At 43.0% G+C, this 25218-nt stretch overlaps 1 protein-coding gene across 8 annotated transcripts in view; it reads left to right on the top strand.

Moving 5' to 3' along the window:
* The window catches only part of TENM3 (teneurin transmembrane protein 3), a 398700-nt gene that overhangs the window by 309940 nt on the left and 63542 nt on the right, over positions 1 to 25218 (top strand). For all 8 annotated transcript variants that reach the window (XM_066632787.1, XM_066632788.1, XM_066632790.1 and 5 more), the window contains 3 exons: positions 9677 to 9893; positions 11378 to 11497; positions 13583 to 13844. In XM_066632787.1, the coding sequence (XP_066488884.1) occupies positions 9677 to 9893; positions 11378 to 11497; positions 13583 to 13844 (599 nt within the window). The remainder of the gene's footprint in view (positions 1 to 9676; positions 9894 to 11377; positions 11498 to 13582; positions 13845 to 25218) is intronic.

Genomic DNA, 25218 nt, shown 5'->3' on the forward strand with positions numbered 1-25218 from the left:
TCCACCCTCCTCCCACCCTCCTCAACCTCCCCCACTGGTCCCCCCAGGCTAGCGCAAGCTTACTTTTCACCGGCAGGAATGTGGCACAGACTGGTGTGCAACCAGCTTCCCAACTCCTGAGTCATCGCAGACATGCCTTACGGCATGTTTGTGTCACTCCCAGGCCAGCACAGGAGACTTGCGCCAGCCAGCAAGTGCTTTGGATTCTGCTCTTATTCAGTTTTGTGAATGTCATCAAGTTGGCCACTGGTTTTTTGTTGGCTACTGATCTGTTGGATGACTTGTTCTGTAAATAAGTATTTAAATAAAGTTAATGGGGGTTACAGCAACCCTACTGATACTACTGCATTTAGGATGTGTTTATGATATTGTAACATATTTTGTGTGGTCTGGTACTGAAGGACATGCCACTCCCAGGACCACTGCTGTTTGCCACTGCCAACAGCAAAGCAGCCTGCTCCTTCCCACATCAAAGGCGCAAAACAGCAGGAAGTGCTTCCTAGCCAGCCGGAGAAGCAAGCTCGTGTCACAGGTCCTTCCAGTCACTGTAGGAATGGCAGTGCTGAACTACAGATCCCAGTAGCCACAGTGATCATGTGCTGTAGGCCATCAGCACAGGGGCAAGCAGGAGACTCAGTAGCGGCTCAGAAGCCATGGAGTAAAATGACAATGACCACGCAGGCAGGTTACTTGGCATGGTTGATAGCTGCAGGGGTGGCATTGCCACCTTCCACAGAGTGCCACTCGGGAGCACAACATATCCTCAGGAGACCCTCAGCTACGCAGCTGATGACTGCAGAGGCTGCTGCTGAATCATGTTCCCCCTTCCTGCACCTGAAAGTCCTACATGGGCTATTCAAGCTGGTGCAGATCCAAATAGCCTAATAGGGGCTGCCTGGTCCCAACATGGGGCAAGGTAACTGATGTTCCCTTGCCCCAGGGAGACCCTCCGGGTGCCTCCTGAGCCCTGCAAGATACAACTGAGACCGGCTGCTTGATATTATAACACAGGTTACAAGTATCTGTAAACACAAGATTGTTACTTAGTACTGATAATGAAGAAAATCTTTTCCCTTGGAAATGTTTAGTGAAATAGTTGTTAAATAAGCTCGGCCTGATACAAGTTTTGGTCCCAACTACAACAGACCAATGATTTTGCAGCTTTGTTATTTTACAATAGGGCAATAGAACACAGTAGCAGAAAGCACTGGCTGTATAAATACAGAGAATGAAAAATGTTTTCGCAAGTTAGAGGGAGCCAGATTCATAACCATCCGTCACTCGCTTAGGCAAGTAGCTGATAAACTTCATAGAAAAATAACAAACAGTGTGTCCCTGTATCTTGGCTGGTGAAAATGAGATTCTTTCCCTGATTGATGTGAGTGGAGAGGCTTGTAAAAATGCATTTCCAGCTGATTAGTTCAGAAGATGTCAATCCCACACAGTTTTATGACCTGCAGTCTACATGCCAGATGTGCATTAGCTTTTTATAAAGTAACAAAGATGAATGACTAAATTTGAACATTCCTCTTTGGCAACTGTGCTAAATATTGCCTGCAGGATGGCAGAGGTGTAAAAGCAAACAAAGTCCCGAAAAGAGCCTTTTCCAAGGCACAGCCTCTAAACATCAGTGCATGAAAATAAGTTGGTAGAAACCTGATTGGCAAGGCATCTCTCTGTCATTAGATATTTTGCATTTTTTAAAGAACAAGTTTAAAAAAAGAATCCTAGAGAAACAAATAATGCATCATTTAGCGTTATAGTCTGATCATTCTTTGAACATGCCAAAAATTCCAGTGATATGATAAAATTTAATACTTCGCACTAACACCTACTAGATTTCTATCTAGGCCACAGAATTTGCACAATTCATGGCCAGAAAGTTAAGAATAATTAGGATATTCTTTGAGGAAAGCAAAGCATATTTCTCAAATCATTTAAAAGACATGGATGCATTTGTGTGAATTGCACTTGAAACTTAAGATGTACATAAGTATACTATGAAAAGGTTAATGCATTTGTTTTCTTTGCAGAGAAGCTGCATATGTAGTGCCACCAGAAGTAGTTACAGAATTCATATATCTTCCGAATATTTCTGATATTATGTGTCTGTGCACCTTAAGAAACAAGTATAACTGCACTCTTGTCTTTTTAAAGTGGCTTGGAAAATAACTCTAAAGATAGTCAAGTTCTGAATGCTGAGCCGGAATACATTTCTTATGTGTGTAAACACACAGTATGAAATAGTGTTTAGATGCTGAATTAGCCTACTGCAGGGGTGCTCAATAGGTGGATCGCGATCTACCGGTAGATCGCGAGGCAAAATGAGTAGATCGCGGAGTGCCGACCCCCCCTTCAGGTGCCTCTGGGAGGAAACGCTGGGAGTAAGGCCCATTGTACTCAATGGGGCTTACTCCCAGGTAAGTGTGGCTAGGATTGCAGCCTCACAGCCTAATCCTAGGCATGTCTACTCAGGAGTAAGTCCTGTTCTACTCAGTGGGGCTCAAGGTACACCAACGTACATTGTACACATATATGTTATGATGGCGCGAACATTGTAAAAAAAACTCTGGTAGATCTCCAGGCCTTGCTGGGTTTCAAAGTAGCTCTCGAGCCAAAAAAGTGTGAGCACCCCTGGCCTACTGTATGCAAAACTGGATAGATCCAATTCTATTGTATATGCACATTTCAAAGACAGGTAAGAATTACTTGCTGTCATTCATTGAGTTGAGCGGATTAAAGGTTGTTACTCAATTATTTGTATGTAGTATATCCACACAGACTCTATTTTTTTCCATCAATTTCATTTAATGCATCCACTACCATAATTAGTGCCCCAAACTACATTTTAAACGTGGAGAAGTATTTTTGGAGTTGTTTTAGGAAGTTACTAAAATGGAAATTGAAGGAAAAAACATAACTGGTTGGAGGTGTTTTTTTTTGTACATTATCTGTTTGGATCATGGCCAGAGATTAAAATATTTCAAGATCAAGTTAATTCACTCATTTTTAATTGCTAGCATTTAATGGTGGCTATGAACAAACAACCCAGTGCGTCTATTGTACTAAGCAATGAGTAGACATTAGTGATAAATAGGAAATCTAGAGTACCTGCTACGCAGGCAAGAAAGAGACACAAAAAGATGTGAGAAGGGTAGAATTCATAATGAAGAGGATTATGCCGTATAAGCTTCATATGAATTCCACACTTTATTTCATTTTTCCAGTACTAGAATCAGGCTTCTTTTATTTTGTTCATTTAGTTTGTCCATTCCTTCAGGAAATGAAGACAGTGGCAGAAGTTATGACACCAGGGTAAGCTTTAGGGGTTTGGTATAGCCAGCCAGTACAGAGCAGTGAACATTTCTTTCAGCTCCCAACAGCTGGTTTGAGAATCCTAGCTTGAATTTCTAATCAAGGGGTGTGTAAACAGTATTACTGAATGACAGTGTCTTCTTCAGATGTTGCTCCAATGAATTTTTATTAAAAATTGAAAAATACTCCCTTACAAATAAATTATAAGTAATTTTAGTTTTGAAGAGGAGAGATCTGTCATTTTTTCTTCCATTCAATTTTTAAAAAAATATGATGTATTTAAATCATATTTAAATAAACAATTGAAGTGTACACTGGACATGGTTCATTTATGTACAATCATAGAACATTATACGTATGAAAAAACCTCATTGAAGTATCAGTTTGTCGAATGGATTTAAAAAGTGATTACTTTCTACCCTTTTGACAGTCTAACATCTATGATTTAGAGAATTATGTAGTGTGGTCCACATGCAGTTTTACCGTCTGGTGCTAATGTCACCAAGTTTACTTGGACCCCAGTCCTATTCAAACCTTTGCTCCCCCCCCCCCCACTGATGCATCTATGCCAAAAAGGCAGATGCTGAATCCTATGGTGGGGGGATAATCAGACAGCCTGCAGAAGGTAAGTACAAACATTTTGTATTCACCCCTTGGTAAGTGGTGCCTTGGTGGTGCCATTGGGTCTTTTGAGACATATGCCACCTATTTCGGTGGCGTATATCTAAGGAGAGAAAAAGAGCATGGAGGTTTTGAAAAGGAGGGGATAATACCCAACGTGCACTATTGCTGCCTGAACCATCCCCTCCCTCCTCCTCCCCATCCCAGCTCCTTCTCCTCACCATCCAGAAGTGATTCAAATTCTTTAAAAACTACAGGTGGCCCCCATATCTGCTGATCCCATATCAGCGGTTTCACTTATCCATGGATCGGGTCCATGGATGCATCCCCTCCAGCTCCAGAGGGTCTTCTGAGCCCAGCAGAGGCTGCACACATCTGCTCGCACCCTCAACCGGGCTCAGAATGATTAGAGGTTTAAAAAAAGTATCTTCCAGGTTTTTTTCCACCACCACCCCCCCCCCCAAAAACTGGAAGTGACGTTTTTAATACCTTAGGCATTAGGAGGGCCAGAACCAAACTTGCGTGAATACTGAGGCACAGCTGTATATAGGTGCGCCAACATTTCAAGTATGATGGTGAGCTGGCATTCCAGGGGGATTCAGTGTTTTGAGGAATTCAAAGCCCTCCGGCGGCTTCCTGGAGCCCGTTGGATACAGCAGTAGCCGCTTTGGTACCACTACTCCAGCAGGCACTGGGGAAGTTCAGGACTGGGCTGTTAGGCTGCAATGCTATTCACACTTGACTATCCATGGACTATAATGGGACTCACTTCTGATTAGGTCAACAGGCATGTGGATGCGGGAGAACCCGTGGACATTATATATCTGGACTTTCAGAAGGCGTTTGACACGGTCCCTCACCAAAGGCTACTGAAAAAACTCCACAGTCAGGGAATTAGAGGACAGGTCCTCTCGTGGATTGAGAACTGGTTGGAGGCCAGGAAGCAGAGAGTGGGTGTCAATGGGCAATTTTCACAATGGAGAGAGGTGAAAAGCGGTGTGCCCCAAGGATCTGTCCTGGGACCGGTGCTTTTCAACCTCTTCATAAATGACCTGGAGACAGGGTTGAGCAGTGAAGTGGCTAAGTTTGCAGACGACACCAAACTTTTCCGAGTGGTAAAGACCAGAAGTGATTGTGAGGAGCTCCAGAAGGATCTCTCCAGACTGGCAGAATGGGCAGCAAAATGGCAGATGCGCTTCAATGTCAGTAAGTGTAAAGTCATGCACATTGGGGCAAAAAATCAAAACTTTAGATATAGGCTGATGGGTTCTGAGCTGTCTGTGACAGATCAGGAGAGAGATCTTGGGGTGGTGGTGGACAGGTCGATGAAAGTGTCGACCCAATGTGCGGCGGCAGTGAAGAAGGCCAATTCTATGCTTGGGATCATTAGGAAGGGTATTGAGAACAAAACGGTTAGTATTATAATGCCGTTGTACAAATCTATTGTAAGGCCACACCTGGAGTATTGTGTCCAGTTCTGGTCGCCGCATCTCAAAAAAGACATAGTGGAAATGGAAAAGGTGCAAAAGAGAGCGACTAAGATGATTAAGGGGCTGGGGCACCTTCCTTATGAGGAAAGGCTACGGCGTTTGGGCCTCTTCAGCCTAGAAAAGAGACGCTTGAGGGGGGACATGATTGAGACATACAAAATTATGCAGGGGATGGACAGAGTGGATAGGGAGATGCTCTTTACACTCTCACATAATACCAGAACCAGGGGACATCCACTAAAATTGAGTGTTGGGCGGGTTAGGACAGACAAAAGAAAATATTTCTTTACTCAGCGCGTGGTCGGTCTGTGGAACTCCTTGCCACAGGATGTGGTGCTGGCGTCTAGCCTAGATGCCTTTAAAAGGGGATTGGACGAGTTTCTGGAGGAAAAATCCATTATGGGGTACAAGCCATGATGTGTATGCGCAACCTCCTGATTTTAGGAATGGGTTAGGTCAGAATGCCAGATGTAGGGGAGAGCACCAGGATGAGGTCTCTTGTTATCTGGTGTGCTCCCTGGGGCATTTGGTGGGCCGCTGTGAGATACAGGAAGCTGGACTAGATGGGCCTATGGCCTGATCCAGTGGGGCTGTTCTTATGTTCTTATGTTCTTATGTTCTTAGACATGCATAGGTTTGGGCTCACACTGTTTTCCAGAGCTCATATTGGAATATGCTGCACACATCTGTAAGATGCTCAGGTGTGTACACATTGTGTTGATGCTAAATTAGTATTTTTCATTAACTGATTTATATTTTAAAATTCTTTCAGTGCATGCTGTCTTCTTTTATATTTATTTTCTGGAAAAAATAGCAAGTGGAATTACCTGTGCTTGTAGCAATCAAATCTTTTTTCCTGACAGAAAAAGAATCCATCTTCATAAAAGTTCTTAAATATTTAAAGCTCACTTGCAGCTCAAATGCTTTAAATAGGCTCAAAGAAGCAGTCAGGCTAGAGTTACCTGCTTCTCATTTCTAGAAAACTCACATAAAAGCTACTATAAACCGCCCCCCCCCCCGGGAAATTATTTAATATTTATAAATCATCAATATGTGTGCTAATCACATCTGTGCTAGTACTGAAATGAATTTTTTCGGTGATTCAAAATCTGGTATATTTTGAACACCTCAAATTGTGACAATACTCACCATCAACTGATAAAATGTATGAATTAGTGCATCAAAGCCTGCAAAAGCTTACATTCATTGAGAGTTTTGCCATTTCTGTGCCTAGTTTGACATTGCAAAATCCAGTTTTTTAGCTAAAACTTGAATTTTCTCCACCATTGGCTTCATGTCTGCATCTAATGCTGGTATCTAATATACCATGCTGCATTGTGTTACCTAATTGAATCAAACTGCATGCAGTTGTGAAGTAAAACACACTGGCCCCAGTTAAGAGTCATCCACAGCCCTTTTCTAAAGCAGCTACCACCGCATCTTGTGGCCCACCTTTCATCCCCTTTCCCAGGGAAAACCCCAGACCTCAAAATAGCCAACCCAGCTATTTTGCCGGCACAGACTTGAAAGACTCCATGTTGGGAGTTCACAGAGTTCAGGATCCAGCAGAGCTGTATCACGCTGATGTAGCGCACAGCAGAATAATTGATAGATTACTAAAATCCACATTTTTTGAGTTTTAATGCTGCTGGTTAAAGGTTCCTCTAACTCTCTAATCTTAAAACGTAGCCCATGTTTCTTTCAAACATGCCTGCCCATTTCTTTGGCCCATGCAAGACTTCTTTCACTTTGCAGTTTTCCTCCCATTTCATTACTGCTTTTGTATATCTCCTGCTATGTGCCTTCATGAAATTATTAATATTATTATTCGTTAAGGGAACTTTGACCAGCAGATGTAGCGTTTCCAAGTCATCTGCCAACCAGGCACTGGTTAGAGTCAGACTTGCTGACTTTCTGCAAGGTTGTTACATCATGTACCTTGTGACTATGCCCTGTACTGGTGATCCTGGCTCCCGTGCCCCCTGGGGCCAGGACTGCAGAATGCTGCCCTCCCCCCAAGTTGAATTACCCTCCCACTGGGGGCCTTCTCAGGGCAGGAGGAGGCAGTACGTAGCCTCCTCTGAAGGCCTTCTGAGGTCTCTGAAAGGCCTTAAATGTCACTTCCAATTTTCACCCAAAAATCTGCTTTAAAGGCCTTCTGCATGGCCTCCTCCAGCCCTCCTAAGGCATCCAGGTGGGCTAAGGAGGGCAGTGGGGAGGAGCAAGGAGGGCACCACTGTCCCTGCAGGCATGGCACCCAGGGCATTTGTCCCCCTTGACCCCTCAGGTATGCCCTGGGACCTTTAAATGACCATTTTTTGGAGAGCAGAGTTGTAACAATATGCAGCAGACAAGGGCAGGAAGTGTTTCCTGTAACCTTAGCATGGCTCTTTCTACTTGCATCTTGTCAGAAGTCTGATCTTGCAGGTTGGAAAGACTTTACGCCTGAGTTGTTATTGCTGCCTCAGAGTCAGAATCAAGGATTGCTTCATGTCTGAGAGGACCCTACGTATGTAACCACCATGGTCCCGCTCTTCCATGGGGTCTGGGAAGATACCCTTGATGTAGGAGAAGTGTGGCAGAACGGTTCATGCTCCCACCCTTTATGCACTTTGAAACTTGGCGAAGACTTGGCATTTCTTCTTCCCACTCTCCAGTCTGCAAGTGGGTTTCTTCTGGATGTTCCTATGATGATACATGGGCCTCTGGAGAAAGCCCATTCATGGAGCAGACAGAACAGGACAAAACAGACAATAACACAGGGTAGCACGATAAATAGTTCGACCTTGCTATAACAACCTTGGTTATCCACCATCAGGCCCCTGAAAGACTATCACCCTGGTTGCTAGATCTAAGAGGAGAGAATATTTTTCTGTGTGAACTAAAATGACAATATGTTCACCATTTGCAGAATGTTTGCAGTGTGTGACGTGATGAAACTGACATGATTGCTGGTTTGAGATGCCACACTAAGACATGGTTAAAACACAGTTGAATGAGTCTATTGTGGAGCCTTGGGTTTATGCCTCTCCAGTTTTGATTTAAAATAAATGGCAGTTTGTGCACTCTGCATTCCACTTCATCTAATTTCTGGTTTAACTTAGAGAATTTATACCAGTGGGTTCCAAAGTGTAGGTTGGAACCCACTGGTGGGTTGTGAAACTGACACTGACAAGCTGATAGCTGCCTAGGAAAATGTATTGAGCCCTATAGAAACTGAAAGGAGCAGCATGTGCTTGTATACTTGTGAGCAGGCAAGTGTGCCTTAGCTCTTATCAAAGGCCAGGCCAAGGAGAATGCAAGGCTACCAGAAAGGTCCTGATCCGATGTACCTGGAGCTCAACAAATGCTCCAGAAGGAGTCCCCCACCCACCCACCACAGTAAAAAGGATAAAAACAGAAGCATGAGCTGCTGGTGAAGTCAAACTTTGTTTAGTCTTGTAAAATTAGATAGGTCCCAATAGACTGTCATTTTAAAAAGTGGGTCCCAGTGCCAAAAAGTTCAGGAGCCACTGATTTATGCAATAAATTGTAGAATTGTGAATTGATAACCCATATTGGGGGGGGGGGGAAAGACAAACTGAAAATTGGGACGCACTGCACATGCAGTGTTCTGAATAAAACCTAGAATTATTATTGCTAATGCACAAACAAATGCTGATATACAAACAAGATCAGGTAGTTCAGAACCACAAAATCTAGAACAAGTACAACTGGGGAAAATGTCATAAACATTCTTGGTAAAAAGTGCTCCTATTCCAATCCCAAACTCAGAAATTCATTAAAACAATCATTCTAAGCCAGATTGTTCAACATATACACATCTAATTCCTTCCCTAATGTGTTGGTTGAATTTTAATGTTTTGCAATTAGATTTTAAAAGATGTGTAATTTTGTGTACACTTTTATGTGTGTGGTTTTTTTCTGCATTTTACTGCAATGTGTTGTGCCCCTGCTCTTTCAGTTATGTCATTGGGGAGGGGGTGTTAATGTGTGCATGTGTGTTGCAAAATTGAACATTCTGCAGTGCTTTGAATTGTTTGCTTGGTACCAGATGTGCCTTGGAGGGGACAAGGTTATTCCTTGTGAGGGACTGAAATTAGAAGGTTTCCTGAATGTAAACTTCTAATATTTTTGCTTATTACCACACTGTGAAAACTGCTGAGTGTGACTATCATTTTTAATTACTCATTAAAAGGACAAGAAAAGGAAGAAGTATTGCTCTTTTTCTTCTGACTTTTTATCTATAGATGGATTAATTGACTGCATGGATCCTGACTGCTGTTTGCAGAGTTCCTGCCAAAATCAGCCCTACTGTCGTGGACTGCCTGACCCACAAGATATCATTAGCCAAAACCAGCAATCACCATCTCAGCAGGCTGCCAAATCCTTTTATGATCGGATCAGTTTTCTTATAGGACCAGACAGCACCCATGTCATTCCTGGGGAGAGCCCTTTCAATAAAAGGTGACTGCATCATGCTGCACAATATATAAAGTGATGTGTTAAAGGGCTTTATGCCATGCTCACTGTTAGATTCTGTTCCTGGTGTGGTTGGAGAACTGCAAAATTTGAGCTGGACCAATGTTTACTAGGTGCTTTAATGTTTGTATGGCTGCGCTTTACACAGCTCCAGACAGACAGTGGCATTGCATTACATAGCCTTTATTGTGTGTGGTGTCTAGATTCTAACAGGGCATTCCATTAAGGATTATATAAATCTTCATTGACCCAGCTAATTTGGGTTAGCACAGTTGGAAGTGTATCAAAGTGATGAAAAAGCCTCAGAAGGGAAGGCAGCGATGCACTTTTAAAGCTGAGCTCAGTAAATAATATAAATTATGAATTAATGTAATAGAACTGTTAACTGCATGACAGTATGATTGCATAAGCTGTTTGCCTGGTGCTTTGCAGAGCAGTAATATACCTGAAAATAAGCTATTAACTGAAAGCAGGTGTCCGGTGCCTTACTGAGTCAAAGTAGATGATTTATACTGGAACTCCTGTGTCTGCAGTAATTTAGCTGCATTAATGTAGTTGGGCACAGCGGTTGATTAAAAGTTGTTACACAAATGTTCCTTATTACTCCTTTAAATTCTGTACTTTGCAGCCCCTGCAGGTTTATAGATTGCCTAAAAATTAATTGGCAAACACTTTTTCTTTAGGAAAGTGCAAAAGATAGGAGGTTTGGAAGGAAAGCCTAGAGTTTATAGTTTTAAAACTTCATTGCTAATTTATTAATTTTCACACTGATCCAGAATGCCTCAGTTATGGTCCAGGGAGTCCTGATACGTGCAATCAAGGGATTGGGCATGGGGTAACGAGGTCATTCCAAGCAGCAGCCCCTCCTTCCATTGCTGGCATGTATAAACAACTCATGGAGTTTAAAATGATTCTAGCAGTGCAGCACAGGGGGCTGCTTGGAAAAAATGTAAATCTTGCTGCATAGGGGGAGTACCTTTTACATTTCTTACATTCTAACCACAGACTTGGAAATAAGTTCTCTTGCAACTCCAATAAAGCCTACAACCAAGTAGGTGTGTTTGGAATTGCAAAATGGTCAGTGAAGATGCAAAAATTTTGAACATGAAGCCACTGTATGGGCAGGTGACAATTTCACATACTGCACAGAGGCGAATTAGGATTGTGTGCACGTTTAATAGCAAACTGTAACTAGTAACAGCTATACTTGAATGATGCAACTTTTTACCTTATTCACACTTTACATATTTAGGTGTACACTTTAAATAGCTGAGATATACACCTAAAAATGTAATGTGTGATATAGCCCAGTGGTTGACCAGAAGTGTTTGAAATGGGACAGTGACTTGAAAGTATGTGGTTTTGTGAACTAACAAGAAGATTGGGCTTCTGTACATTGGCTGTACATTGTTGTGCAAGCGCTAATTGAGGAAACATCAAATACACTAATTTTATACCTTTCCCTACAGTCTTGCATCTGTCATTAGGGGCCAAGTATTAACAGCAGATGGAACACCACTAATTGGAGTTAATGTCTCCTTTTTACATTATCCAGACTGTGGGTATACAATCACTCGTCAAGATGGAATGTAAGTTTGCTGCCATGGATTTTGAGATGAGAGTATGGAAAATGTAATTTATCTGTCACATCAGAAGTTGTTTTGGTGAATTAATGAGGTAATGATGTAAGGGCCACTGCTTCAGACTGTATCTTTCAAAATATTTGGCCAATTGGACTTTTTTTTTTTTTTAAAGCAAATCCTTCTCATATTTCTTTTCTTTGAGAAAGAAAAGTTTATTCATTGTAAGATTTTTATATCACCCTTCAGCAATGGAGAGAGGTTGCTGTTCACTGGTAGAGTTCCTCCTTTGTATGCAGAAGGTGCCAGGTTCAATCCTTGCAGCCAGGAAAAACTTATGTCTGAAACTCTGGAGAACCACTGCCAAGGCAGGGCAGACAATACTGAACAAAATGGACCTGAAGCCTCCCATTTAACCATGTCTCCAGGGCAATTTCTACATGACCAGAGATGACATCATCACCATGCATATCATGTTGGCCTCTGTAGCTTCTGCAGTCCCTGACAATGATATCATCATGTTCATGTAAGAATTGCCCAGACATCCAGAGCTGTCAGGCAACCCTGCCTCAGGGGCTAAGACACCACACATCATCAACCTGTCCATGCACTGAGGTCCTTATCAGAAGCTCTCCTTCACCATCTGAACTGTGGCAGGTGGCAGCTGGAGAGTCATCTCTGTTGTGCTCCTCAGTTGTGGATTTCTTTTTCCTAGTGTTCACATGGATGTCCTCCCAGGCTTTTAACTTATAAGTTATGGAGGCCAACATGAGCTCCCCCTGCCAGGGAGAGGGTGTATCTGTGAAAAGCAGACTAACGTAAAAGGGAGGCTAAGGGAGGAAGTCAAGACTGAGCAGGAAATGGAGAACAAAGGAGAAGAGGCAGCAATGGAGGAAAGAGATGGAGAAGGGAGCAGGAAAGAAGCAAGCCAGGCAAAATGAACATTCTGCAGTGCTTTGAATTGTTTGCTTGGTACCAGATGTGCCTTGGAGGGGACAAGATTATTCCTTGTGAGGGACTGAAATTAGAAATCCCTCTAATTTCCTGAGTCTAAACTTCTAATATTTTTGCTTATTACCACACTGTGAAAACTGCTGAGTGTGAATATCATTTTTAATTGCTCATTAGAAGAACAAGAATAGAAAGAAGTATTGCTCTTTTTCTTCTGACTTTTTGTCAGACACCACTGGGAACAAGACAAGGGAAGGCAGGGAAAAGTGAGAAGAGACACATGAGAAGTGGGCAGAAAATAAACTAGATCACTGGGAAAAGAAAAGGAGCCAGATCGGAGTTATAAAGAGGGGCTACTTAAAAGGAAGGCAGAGGGAAAGCATAACACAGGGCTCAAGAGAAAGGGGCCTAAAGCCATCCCTTATGAGGACTCCTCCAGCTGTGGGAACTAGGAGCTAAAGACACCCAGCCCTCAGTCCCCACAAACAGGGCAATGGACTTGGGCCTATTTTGCCTTTCTTAGTAAGGATTTCCCTCTGGAACAGACCTTTTCTGCCTGGCTCCTCCACCTTCCTGGCTAGAAGGAGATTGCTGTGAAAAGAACAGGGCTTCCCCAGTGAAGGCAATGAGGAGAGGCGTAAACTTATGGCCATTGTACCAATTACCTTGATGAAAGGTAACATAATGTTAACATCTGTCTGTATTAACATAATAAAACCCATAAGCAACAATGTTTGTCCATCAGTGTTCTGGTCCCTTCTGCTTAATGAATCCCTCACAATGTCCTCCCCTTTCAATGTTCCATAGCAGTCACTTGTGCTTCTAATGCCAAACAGATCTGAATCCAGAAGCAGCCAAAGTTGTGGAGTTGATCTTTTAGGAGAGTGGAGCATATCTAGAACAGACTGAGTACCACCCCTACAGAACCCTCATCATGTCAGGATGGCTTCAATTTATGCTTGCGCAAGGAGAGATTACTTTTTGTCACAATATTATGATTTTTAAAACTGTGATTAGTTGGAGTTCACTGGAATTTCACTGTATGTAATGGAATTTTATAAATGTTGAAGGCACTAATCTCAATTGCATGTGATTGTTGGCAGGATTTACATTTAAGGTATCTTACTGTCTGATTCATATTAGGTTTGACTTGGTGGCAAATGGTGGTGCATCTTTGACCTTGGTGTTTGAACGATCCCCATTCCTTACTCAATACCATACTGTCTGGATTCCTTGGAATGTCTTTTATGTCATGGATACCCTTGTTATGAAGAAAGAGGAGAATGACATTCCCAGCTGTGATCTAAGTGGATTTGTGAGACCAAGTCCTGTCATTGTATCATCGCCATTATCTACATTGTTTAGGATTTCTCCTGAGGATAGTCCAATTATTCCTGAGACACAGGTACAATACAGTTTAAATATGAATATTTCTATTGGAATACCTATAATATATTTTATGGGGAAAGAGGCAAACATGTTGTTAGTAAGGTGAAAAACTTGACTAAAATAGAATATAAATATCTCTTCTGTAAGCATATGTATGTTGCATACTTGACCTTTGTTATTCTCAATTGTGCTCTGATTGCCTTAAACATTCTTCTGTTGCCTTTTTCTACCAATTTGATGCCTCATTTTGATGTCTGAGGTGTACGACCTTATGAAATTCCAGTGAGAAGAACTGGTTTTTGCTGCTTATGCCTGTTTATTTTAGACTAGTTCCAAATTAAAGAGGACTGCAAAACAAAATAAAAACTTTGCACGGATTCAGACACAGACAATAGCCCCAGAACTTTAGATAAATGATTCAAGTCGGTGGAAGACTTGACTTCTCTGAGACCAGCTGGAGAGGAATAGGAATACATTTATTTGTGTTTGTTTATATCCTGACTTTCTCTCCAAATAAATGGAGCATTCAAGGCAGCATGCAACATATAGGGAAAAAATCAGTAAACTACCAAAACAGGGACAAAAGATAGCTCACACAAACAATTAAAAATAGTATAATTAAAACAAAATGCAACAACAAAATCCACAAATTAAGAGGAGAAGGCTAGGCAGAGAAGGAAAGTCTTCAGCCCTTGCCAGAAGGCTAAGAAAGAGAAGTTCTTACTCCCACTGGGAGGGAATTCCATAATAAAGGTCCCGCCACAGAGAAGACCCTGTTCCTTGTTGCCATTAATTTGACCTGTACCAGAAATTGTATTTTTATGTTTCGAAATGGGAAGCAGTTCCATTGCCTTGGGCGGGGGAGGGGGGGACAACAATTCCTGTTGACAGTATGCCACCCATATTATGGGGCACAACTCCAGAGGACTCCGCAGCCATTGGAGAGAGCTTTTGGGGAGGAATGTGGGACTGCCATTTGAAGGGGAGAGTTTTCTGTGTGAGATTGGAACAACCACTGAAATACTTCTCTAGTATGTTGTAAAAGCACAAGTGACTTTTTTCCCCCAGTTTTAAATTAAGGGCTGTTATATAATTTCATTTCAGGGACTGAAAACCTTCTTCCGCAACACTTGTATTAGACTAATAATGCCCTCACTCCATTCACATGGCGAGGTGGAAGAGGGTGAAACATAATCAGTTGTTGATGTAGACTGAAAGCCTAAAGAAAAACACAGCATAATTAAGCAGGAGCCAGTTGTATCTGTCACCGTCATGCCAATGCCTTTGGTTGCCTCAGATGAGATCAAAAGTTAGTTTCAGAATACTACCCGTGGCAACATAGCTTTGATTTTTGGCAGCAACTGATGAAGTGTCTTAAATTCATGTCTATAAACAATTAGCATTAATAATTTACAAGGTTCACAGTAAAGTGCTTTGAAAGAAAGGATTGTCTTAGGGAAAAAGTTAACTTTCACACCTTGATTTTATTTAAGCTTTACTAATATGTTCAGCTTCTGACAACACTGGTGCTTTTCATACACATACCTGATTAGTCTGTTGCAGACAAATATCATGTACAGTAGTGTTTTTCGTCCCTCGCTCTCTGCATACATATAAGTCTTGTCTTCATTACAAAAAGTTACATGTGTCTAAAAAGTAGATAGAATCCTCAAGGGCTGAGCTTTCATTTTAGACGCACAGTAAATAATACTAATCTCCATATCTCTCACCAAATCCACCAGCCTTGATAAATCAATACAAATTCAAACTTCTTATTTTCTTTAAAAAAAAAAAAAATCAGCTTTAAAAAAATGATCATGAGGGCATAAACAGATAATATATGAAAGTGAGTCTCACTTTCAAAGGATTTTGTTTTAAGTTCACTTATCTAGTTTTATGCTGCTATGATTAGCCACGACTACTAGGGCTGGCAGCATTCTGCATAATTTCCGTGAGTCACATTAGTTGTAGCTTCAAGGCCCCTTATCATTTGCATTTACTGACTGCCAAGGCAACCTTGCATCAGAGAACAGCAGTCAGAACCAAGGAGACAACACATGGGAAGACTAAGAAAGTAGCAGGTACAGCATGAAAAAATAATAAAAACAGCAAAGGATTATTTTGATCCTTTCCAGTCTGGGTTCAAGCCCAGTGAGGACTGAAATGGCACCAATCAACAGTGTGTAACCCAAACCAGCCAGGAGGGCCATGTTTCTTCTGGTTCTGTAGGACATCCCAGTGGCTTTTTTAATACCGTTGCCCATGGTATCTTTCTGAACTACCTGGCAAGGATGGGATTATTAGACATGATGTTAGGATAGTTCCTTACTTACCTGTCAGGTAGATCAACAAAGCAATGGGGTGACCCTTTAGCATTCTGCAAGGTTCTGTCTTTATTCCATGTTGTTATATATGAAACCAGTGAGCAGGTAGTTTGGGGATTTGGAGTTTGGTATCATCTATATGCGGCTGTCATCCATATGCGGATGTCTCTTTTTCATCAGAGATGAGGGAGGCTTTGGAGGTTCTGAACTGATGCTTGATTGTGGTGAAGAACTGAGTGTAGGTTAATAAACTGATTAAACCTCAGGAAAACTAGGACAGCTTTTGGTTAGTAAGACAGCTGAGAGTACAGCTGTTCTCTGTATGGTTGCGCTCCCATTGAAGGATATGGCTCTGAATCTAGCTTGGACCCAGGAAAATCATGTGCTCTGTGGCCAAGAGTGCCACAGGTGACATGCAGGTGGTCTTGTTTTCATTTCTACTTTCACTGAGCGAGAATGTCTGGGATCTGCCAGTGTGCGCAAGAAGGCTCTGACCTTCCCACTGGCACTTCAGCAGCCAGCTCTGCTGGAATACACTTTGCCGCTGCTTTGCAGTAGTCAGTACCAACAGAATGGGTGTTCCACCAGTAGGGCAGCCAGATATGATTGGGCTGTAGGTTTATATAAGTTGGAGGAAACAGTGATATTATATCTGGAAGGTATTATAGACAGGATGAGTTAAAAACAATGTTTTCCTCTCATTAGGAGCGTATTCCTTCTGTTTGTCACCCCTCAGTGCGCACCACTGTAATCGGTTCCATAGAATCAGTGCATTTTGTGTCTGAAACAGCATGGATCCTTCAGACAAGATAACACCGAGGAACCCTGTGCAGTTTATATAGCTGGATAGACCAACATGAATTCAAGAAAGCTAGCTGGATTTCTTTGAAAAACTGTGTCAGAGCAGAATAGGTGAAATACTCCCAAGTTGTTGTTCTAATCTAAGCCATTTGATGGAATACAAATACATAACAAACACTGGGCTTAATTCTAGCAGTTGGAATGCGATTCTCATAAAGATTTCAGCTTCAGACCATCCTAGTGCTGTGACAAGGTTAGCTTCTGAGATGACAACCTCAGTTGATACAATCTGATTATAGTATATATGCTAAGACTAGACTTCAATACAATTGGTCTTTCAATGAATTAATATACCACTAGGATTTAGGGCACAATCCTAACCAGGTCTACTCAGAAGTAAGTCCTATTATGTTCAATGGGGTTCACTCTCAGGAAACTGTGGCTAGGATTGCAGCCTTAGTGAGATACTCTGTGCAATATGTCTGCCTGCTTTATCTTAATAACTAAATAAGAAATGTCACTGGTGGTTCAGTAGAAGAGCTGGAATGCAGGACCTAAGCCCCATTTTGGAGGGTCCATTTTACAAAACTTGTGAAATGGGATTCCTCCTACCTATATACCACAGTCCCATCTCATACATGCAGTCTTTAGAAACATGAAAGAAATGGGTTTAATTCAAAAATTGAAATTTCAACAAAGCATCTAGCAAATTTGTTTCATTGGGCCCAATCCTATCCAAATTTCCAGGGCTGGTGCAGCTGCAATGCAGCCTTAAGGAAAGGGATCAAACATTCCCTTACTTGGAGGAAGCCTTCTTGATTACCCCACCATCACCACAGAATGCAGCACATGCCCCATTGGCATGACTGCACCGGCACTGGAAAATTGGTTAGGATTGGGCCCATTGTCAGTTGTGACAGTCTATATCAGGGCTGTCAAACTCGTTTCATACCGAGGGCCAAATAGCATTCTTGATGCCTGCTGAGGACAGGAAGTGATGTCATTAATCAGGTCATAACCAAAAATAAGCACTTTTTCTCACTTAGGAATTCATTAACTTCAAATGACAGAAGAGAAAATACGCAAATCTTGATCATATTTATAGATATGGGAGAGCCCATTTTTTGTGGGGGCTGCTCTTTTAGCAGTAACACCTCAGCACTGCTCAGCAACTGAGAGGCTGAGGGCCGGATAAAAAGGTTCCGTGGGCCGCATTCGGCCCCCGGACCTTATGTTTGACACTGCTGGTCTATATGTATTCAAATCATTTTGTCTTATTTTTCTTCATCTTCTTCCCCAGTTAGTGTATTGCCTGAGCCAGCATGCAGAAAAGCCTTAACTGATTCAAAAAGTGGAGAATTGTTTTGATGTCTTTTAGCTTATTTAAGTTGGCTTTATTTTAACCTCCTTATGATTCTGGTTGTCTAATTTGTATTTATAGCCACCATGCATGAAGTGTGTATATTAGACATTTAAATATTAGACATTTAGTGCCCAATCCTATCCTCCACCACATTATGGTATGCAGCCACACCAGTGGAGGCTGTTCAGCATGCTGTAGTGGAAGAGGCTATCAGAACCTGCAGGTGATTGGTAAAATATTTTTACTTAACTCCCAGTAAGAAAAAAATTTTCTGTTCTCCCAGTAGGCTACCCAATCACCTATGGATCTCATAAGAACATAAGAACAGCCTCACTGAATCAGACCACAGGCCCATCTAGTCCAGCTTCCTGTATCTCACAGTGGCCCCACCAAATGCCCCAAGGAGCACACCTGATAACAAGAGACCTGCATCCTGGTGCCTTCCCTTGCATCTGACAGAGCCCATTTCTAAAATCATGAGGTTGCATATACACATCATGACTTGTAACCCGTAGTAGATTTTTCCTTTAGAAACTTGTCCAATCCCCTTTTAAAGGCATCCAGGCCAGATGCCATCACCACATCCTGTGGCAAGGAGTTCCACAGACCAACCACACGCTGAGTAAAGAAATATTTTCTTTTGTCTGTCCGAACTCTCCCAACATTCAATTTTAGTGGATGTCCCCTGGTTCTGGTGTTACGTGAGAGTGTAAAGAGCACCTCTCTCTCCACTTTATCCTTCCCATGCATAATTTTGTATGTCTCAATCATGTCCCCCCTCAGGTGTCTCTTTTCTAGGCTGAAGAGGCCCAAACGCTGTAGCCTTTCTTTATAAGGAAGGTGCCCCAGCCCAGCAATCATCTTAGTTGCTCTCTTTTGCACCTTTTCCATTTCCACTATATCCTTTTTGAGATGCAGCGACCAGAACTGGACACAATACTCCAGGTGTGGCCTTACCATCGATTTGTACAACGGCATTATAATATTAGCTGTTTTGTTCTCAATACCTTTTCAAATGATCCCAAGCATAGAATTGCCCTTCTTTACTGCCGCTGCACATTGGGTCAACACTTTCATCAACTTGTCCACCCCCCCCAAGATCTCCTTATCTGCCACAGACATCTCAGAACCCATTAGCCTATATGTGAAGTTTTGATTTTTTGCCCCAATGTGCATGACTTTACACTTATTTACATTGAAACACATCTGCCATTTTGCTGCCCATTCTGCCAGTCTGGAGAGATCCTTCTGGAGCTTCTCACAATCACTTCTGGTCCTCACCACTCAGAAAGGTTTGGTGTTGTCTGCAAACTTAGCCACTTCACTGCTCACCCCTGTCTCCAGGTCATTTATGAAGAGGTTGAAAAGCACTGGTCCCAGGACAGATCCTTGGGGCACACCGCTTTTCACCTCTCTCCATTGTGAAAATTGCCCACGGACACCCACTCGCTTTTTCCTGGTCTTCAACCAGGTCTCAATCCAGGAGAGGACCTGCCCTCTAATTCCCTGACTGTGGAGTTTTTTCAGTAGCCTTTGGTGAGGGACCGTGTCGAACGCCTTCTGAAAGTCCAGATATGTAATGTCCACGGGTTCTCCCGCATCCACATGCCTGTTGACCTTTTCAAAGAATTCTATAAGGTTCGTGAAGCAAGACTTACCCTTACAGAAGCCATGCTGATTCTCTCTCAGCAAGCCTTGTTCGTCTATGACTATGTGTTTTGAGATTTTATCTTTGATGAGGCATTCCACCATCTTACCCAGTATAGATGTTAGGCTGACCGGCCTATAGTTTACCAGGTCCTGCCTCTTTCCCTTTTTAAAGATAGGCGTGACATTTGCTATCTTCCAATCCTCTGACACCTTGGCCGTTTTGAGGGACAAGTTGCATATTTTAGTCAAGAGATCAGCAACTTCATTCTTCAATTCCTTAATAACTCTTGGGTGGATGCCATCAGGGCCCCATGACTTATTGATCTTTAATTTATCAATGAGGTCTGAAATATCTTCTCTTTCAACCTTTGTCTGACTTAATTCCTTGATCAGGAGGGGCCATTCGGGCAGCGGTATCTGCCCGAGGTCTTCTGCTGTGAAGACAGATGCAAAGAACTCACTTAGAACTAATCTCTAAGTCTCCTTTTATTTCCCCTTTCCCTCCCTCACCATCCAGAGGGCCAAGCGCTTCTCTGGCAGGTTTCCTATTTCTAACATATTTGAAGAAGCTTTTATTATTCCCCTTAATGTTGCTGGCCATGCGTTCCTCATAGTCTCTCTTGGCCTCCCGTATCACCTTCTTACATTTCTTTTGCCACAGTTTATGTTCCTTTTTATTCTCCTCATTAGGGCAAGACTTCCATTTACAGAAGGAAGCTTCCTTGCCCTTTACAGCCTCTCTAACTTGGCTGGTTAGCCATGCGGGCACCCTCCTGGATTTAGTGGAACCCTTCTTTCTTTGCGGTATACACCTCTGCTGGGCCTCTATTACTGTTGTTTTAAGCAGCCTCCATGCACTCTGTAGAGATGGACTCTTTCTACCTTCCTTTTCAACCTCCTTCTAACCAGCCTCCTCATTTGATGGAAGTCCACTCGTCAGAAGTCAAGGGTTTTTGTGAGAAATTCTTCCCCCGACGTGCATGTCAAAACAGATCGCAGCATGATCACTGTTCCCCAATGGCTCAATAACATTGTCATCTCTAACCAGGTCCTGATTACCGCACAATATTAAATCCAGAGTCACCTGTCCTCTGGTGGGCTCCATGACTAGCTGCTCTAAGGTAGTCATTTAGCATGTCAAGGAATCTGTTCTCCTTTTCGTGACCAGAACACAAATTGACCCAGTCAATATGAGGATAATTGAAGGCCCCCATGATTACAACCCTGTCCCTCCTTGTCACCTCCCTGATCTGTTTCCTCATTTCAAGGTCCCCTTCCGGTTTCTGGTCTGGAGGACGATAGTATGCCCCCAGTACTACATCACTCCTCAAGCCTGGTAATTTAACCCATAGAGATTCTTTGGAGTCGGACCCACCTTCAATCTCTACTTTGCTGGATTCTATCCCTTCCTTAACATAAATGGCCACCCCACCTCCAACACGCCCTTCCCTGTCCCTCCTGTAGAGTTTATAGCCTGGGATTGCGGTATCCCACTGATTCTCTGCATTCCACCAGGTTTCCGTTATGCCCACTATGTCAATGTTTTCCTTTGTCACCAGACATTCCAGTTCTCCCATCTTTGCTCAGAGATGTCGGGCATTTGCATAAAAGCATTTGTGTATGGAATGCCCCAGGATCCTTTATCCCTGAATCCTCTCATTGTGCCAAACCGTCTATCACATCCCATCATGCTACCATTCCCAATTTCTTCTCCTACTCTGTCTTTGCCTTGTTATTCTCTGACCTCCCCATCCTCGTCCCATAGGGATGAGGAGTCCCGAACTGGATGCCCCTCGGCTCCTTTCGGCCTTCCCCCAGGGATCAGTTTAAAAGCTGCTCTGCCACCTTTTTAATGTTATGCGCCAGCAGTCTGGTTCCATTCTGGTTCAAGTGAAGCCCATCCCGCTTGTACAGACCCCGCTTGTCCCAAAACGTTCCCCAGTGCCTAATTAATCTAAACCCCTCCTCCCTACACCACCGTCTCATCCACGCATTGAGACCCCTGATCTCTGCCTGCCTAGCTGGCCCTGCGCGTGGAACAGGTAGCACTTCAGAGAACGCTACCTTTGAGGTCCTGGCTTTCAGCTTCCTACCTAATAGCCTAAATTTGGCCTCCAGAACCTCCTGGCTACACTTGCCCACGTCATTGGTGCCGACATGCACCACAACCACTACCTCCTCCCCAGCTCTATCTACCAGCCTGTCTAGACGAGAAGTGATGTCCACAACCTTCGCACCAGGCAGGCAAGTTGCCATGTGGTCCTCACATCCGTCGCAAACCCCCCTCTCTATGTTTCTAATAATCGAATCCCCCACTACAAGAAGCCCCCGACCCCCCTCCTGCCGAGGAGTATCCTGAGTGCGTTTGGATACAGGCCTGTCCCCTGGAGAAGGGATCCCCCCTAGGGGATTGTTTCCCTCCTCTCCAGGATGACGTCCTCCAGCCCCAAGATTTCCCACCTGGGCAGCTGAGGAGCTGCGCGCCTGAGGTTGGGATGAAGCCTGATTGTCCCCGGAGGTCTCACCACGGCCCTCCTCTGCCTGCCTCTGCTTCTCCAGGTCGGCCACCAAGGCTTCAAGGGAGCGGACGCGTTCCCTGAGACCCTGAAACTCCTTGCACTGAAGACACACCCATGACTTATTCCCCAGAGGCATATAGTCATACATGTTGCACTCGATGCAAAACACTGGATAGCCCCCACCCTGCTGCTGGCTATCTGACTGCAAATTTTTTTTTATTTTGTTTGTTTTTGTTTAGGGGTACTTAAAAACCCTACACTGGTTAGCAGCCCTCTTCTCAAGGGAAGAGAAAGGGTGGTATCTGGGGCCCTGGCCTCATCGCCCTGCTGCTGAACTCGCACAGATGCTAAACTCACGATGCCTTACCTGGCACTTTGTTCCCGAGGCACTTGTTTTCCCAGAGGCCACGCGCTCATCTCCTCAGATGTACACCAGCCTTTTGCTGGTATAAATCTGAGGAGAGCCAGGGAATGTTTTGGGGGTAGAATCTGAGTGCAAGTCACTTCTGCCGGATCCACACCCCCAACACACACCCTGTTTCCTCCTCCTCTCCACCTACGTACAGCCAGCCCACACTGCCGTGTTACCAGCACCTTTGGAGCTGCTGCCACATTGCCGTGTCTCTTGCTATTTACTGCAGTGGCCCAGCAGCACACAGCAGCAGCCTGGTTTTGCACCACTTGAAAGCAACTTGCACTACCAGAACATGTTTTATGGCATCACAAAAGATGATCTAGAAGCACATGGAGTCATGCGCTTCCAGACCACTGCCACAGATGGTGAGGAGGAACCCACACATGACGATGGCAAAGAGGAGCCCCAATGACACTGGTAAGTCAGCCGGGTGAGCAGATCAGGGGAAGGACCAGGGGCATGTTGGAGGCAAGAGAGAACAGCATCTGGCACAAGCGATTTGCGCTGGATGCGATCCCTATTACTGCTAGCCGCCCCCTTTGTTCCTCGACTTTATCCCAGCTTCAGAGCTGATACTGGTCTGAAGAGGCCCATTGGCAATTGAGGGGCTTACCAAGGGGAAAAGGAAAGTATTTTACCTTTCCCCTCCCAAGCCTCCCAGTCGGCTCCCCCACCATAGAATGCAGTGCATTCTGTTTTGATGCAACTGCACGCAATGGTGGGGGAAAGGATAGGGTTGAGCTGTAAGTTCTGTACACTTATCTCATTTATCCTCACATCAGCAGCCTTAACATTGTTGGGTTCAGGTAGGTGATTGGCCAGCTAGAGGGGGAGGGATCTGTCTTTTCTGTCGAAGGGCGCATGAAGCATATGGTTTTGGGTAATAAAGCTGAACAATCATCCTTTGCCTTAATGTTCAACTGCTTCATGTTTATGGCATGACAACTATTTATAGAGCTCACAAATCAGTCCAGAACACCCTATTAAATAAGAATGAGGCTGAGCTGGATTTTGTGACATCTAAATCTATCCAAAGCTTTCCTTGGTGGCTACTGTCCACCAGCTCAAGTTAGAATAGCCCTGAGGCATCTTTTTGTTCCCAGGAAACCTTGAGTGTTGGCAGCCAATCCATGGGGTTAACCAAGTCTAAGTTTAGCTTCAAGGTACTTTAAGTGATGCTGTGGCACCCCTGAGAATTGAGCTTTGTATGTCTCAGAGGTGCCATAGAGCCCCAAAATGAGATTTATAGTTGTCCTTCTAGAAATCTTTTCATCTTAATGGGGATGCTTGGTTGCTTTACAGCTAAAGCTTTAGCTTCCAGTCTTTTAGGAGTGTGATTTTTAATCCAGTTGGAAGTCTTGAATGAAATAAAGATGATTGACTACCTTAATCCATGCAAGGCTGAAACCCGTCTTGTCTAACTATAACCCACACACGCTTCTCAGGGAAGAAGCAGTCTACAAAGATTGAATCATTGCACTTTTCTGATATGAAAAAGGAGTTAATATTGATCAGAATACATGAGGAAATTTTCCCTAAGGCAGCTAGCTATTTGGCTTTACAAAGAAAGGGAAAAATATTCATATTTCAAAACATCTTGAAACTACCATTGTAAATACTCTTACTTTCTGGAAGCACAGTTGTGAATGCCTTTTAATGCTGACACAAGGGGGCATGGCTTTTTAAAAAAATTATTTTAACTTTGGGTTCAAGCTTTATTGTGTTCTGTTGTTTTTAAATGTTTTGTTTTTATACATATTTATATAGTTTATGTTTTTATATGAAAGGCGGAATATAAATTCTATAAATAAATAAATGATAAATAATGTGGGGAGCTGATGGTGTGCCTTGAAAATTTTACTGCCTTGTCAGTGTGCCATGAGATGGGAAAGGTTGAAAATCACTGAACTAGCCTGAAGATAAGAAAAAAAAGCAAAGGATGAAATACAACATCAAAAAGATAAACCTTTATCCCACAGTTGAAATATTTTTCCTTTTTCCTGCAAACTATGTTTTCTTGTGTGTTTAATGCAGATAATAAACTTTCAGCTAAGGACCTATTTACTTTCACCTATATAAAATGTGTTACATATTTTAGATACTTTTACAGCTATTAAATATACTTGTGAAAATCTAATTCAACTGATGTTCATTATGTTTTGAATTACATTATTGCATCAAGAGTCCTATTGATTTTCAACAATAAAATTAAGAGTGTAATCCTAACCACCTTTCTAGCACTAAGGTAAGGGCAGTGCAACTCTGAAATAAGAGAACAAACATTGCCTTGCTTTGAGGAGGCCTCTGTGACTGCCCCC

This window comes from Tiliqua scincoides, chromosome 6 (assembly GCF_035046505.1).
Source record: "Tiliqua scincoides isolate rTilSci1 chromosome 6, rTilSci1.hap2, whole genome shotgun sequence".
NCBI lineage: Eukaryota > Metazoa > Chordata > Lepidosauria > Squamata > Scincidae > Tiliqua > Tiliqua scincoides.